Source organism: Octopus bimaculoides, chromosome 9 (genome assembly GCF_001194135.2).
Source record: "Octopus bimaculoides isolate UCB-OBI-ISO-001 chromosome 9, ASM119413v2, whole genome shotgun sequence".
Lineage (NCBI taxonomy): Eukaryota > Metazoa > Mollusca > Cephalopoda > Octopoda > Octopodidae > Octopus > Octopus bimaculoides.
Window position 1 is genome coordinate 67,439,503 of NC_068989.1, and position 1,064 is coordinate 67,440,566.

The following is a 1,064-nucleotide window of genomic DNA, read 5'->3' on the forward strand; positions in this document are numbered from 1 at the left end:
GGACTGGTGAAACCGGATGGCAACACCAGGCTCCAATCTAAATTTGGCAGAGTTTCTACAGCTGGATGCCCTTCCTAACGCCAACCACTCAGAGAGTGTAGTAGGTGTTTTTACGTGTCACCTGCACGAAGGCCAGTCAGGCGATACTGGCAACGGCCACGCTCAAAATATATATATATATATATACACTGAGGAAAATCAAAATGTGAAGTTGAAGGCAATCTGTTTTACCGTCTTAAAATATTTTTACAGGCACACCTCAACTTACATTCTTTCGTGTTGTCTTTTTTAACTTTATATCGCTTTTCATTTTTTTTTAAAGAAACTAATGGGAAAATGAATCTCACCTTCAGTTGATTTATCCAACTGTATGTTGATTTCAACAAACATATTTCAATGCTTAAAAAGTTTTTAAAAATCACATAAAAACCAATGCTGAAGTGGAAAAATCAAATGAAATACATGTGAAAATATGTATAAATCATTTATTAAAACAAATATAAGCTAATAAATTTTTTAAGATGTTTTTTTCATGTTACATCATTTTTTGAGTTAAGTTACATCTCTTGGAACTAATAACTGATGTAAGTTGAAGTATGCCTGTATTTGGTGTAGGGAAGGTTAGGGTTAGGGTTAGGGTTAGGCTGGAGAATAAAATTTTAGTATTGCAGTAATTTCAAAACATGGTTTATTGAAATTTTCTAGTCTATCCAATTTGTATTAGCAAGGGAAGCTTGGGGGAATGAGGTACAAATTAACACTTTTTATTTGTATTGTCACTGGTAAGTAAGGTTGCATTTATTTGATAAGACTTTGTTTGAAATTAAATAAAATAAAATTTTATTTCAGGAGAAATTATTGATGCTGACTGTGATGATAAAGAGCAAAGTACAAAATACAAGCTAGTTGGGGTTGTGGTCCATAGTGGACAAGCTAGTGGAGGACATTATTACTCTTATATTTTACACAGGTAAAACAATATTTTCTACTGAGACATTATTTGAACAAATTTTCCATTTACATTCTGATTATCTTTGGTGTGTGTGTGCATATATTTCCTATTC

At 32.3% G+C, this 1,064-nt stretch overlaps 1 protein-coding gene across 1 annotated transcript in view; it reads left to right on the plus strand.

Moving 5' to 3' along the window:
* The window catches only part of LOC106883044 (probable ubiquitin carboxyl-terminal hydrolase FAF-X), a gene marked incomplete at its 3' end in the record, with an annotated part of 154,147 nt that overhangs the window by 124,364 nt on the left and 28,719 nt on the right, over window positions 1–1,064 (plus strand). Inside the window, exon 44 of the mRNA XM_052970921.1 lies at window positions 850–970. Coding sequence (XP_052826881.1) covers window positions 850–970 — 121 coding nt within the window. The remainder of the gene's footprint in view (window positions 1–849; window positions 971–1,064) is intronic.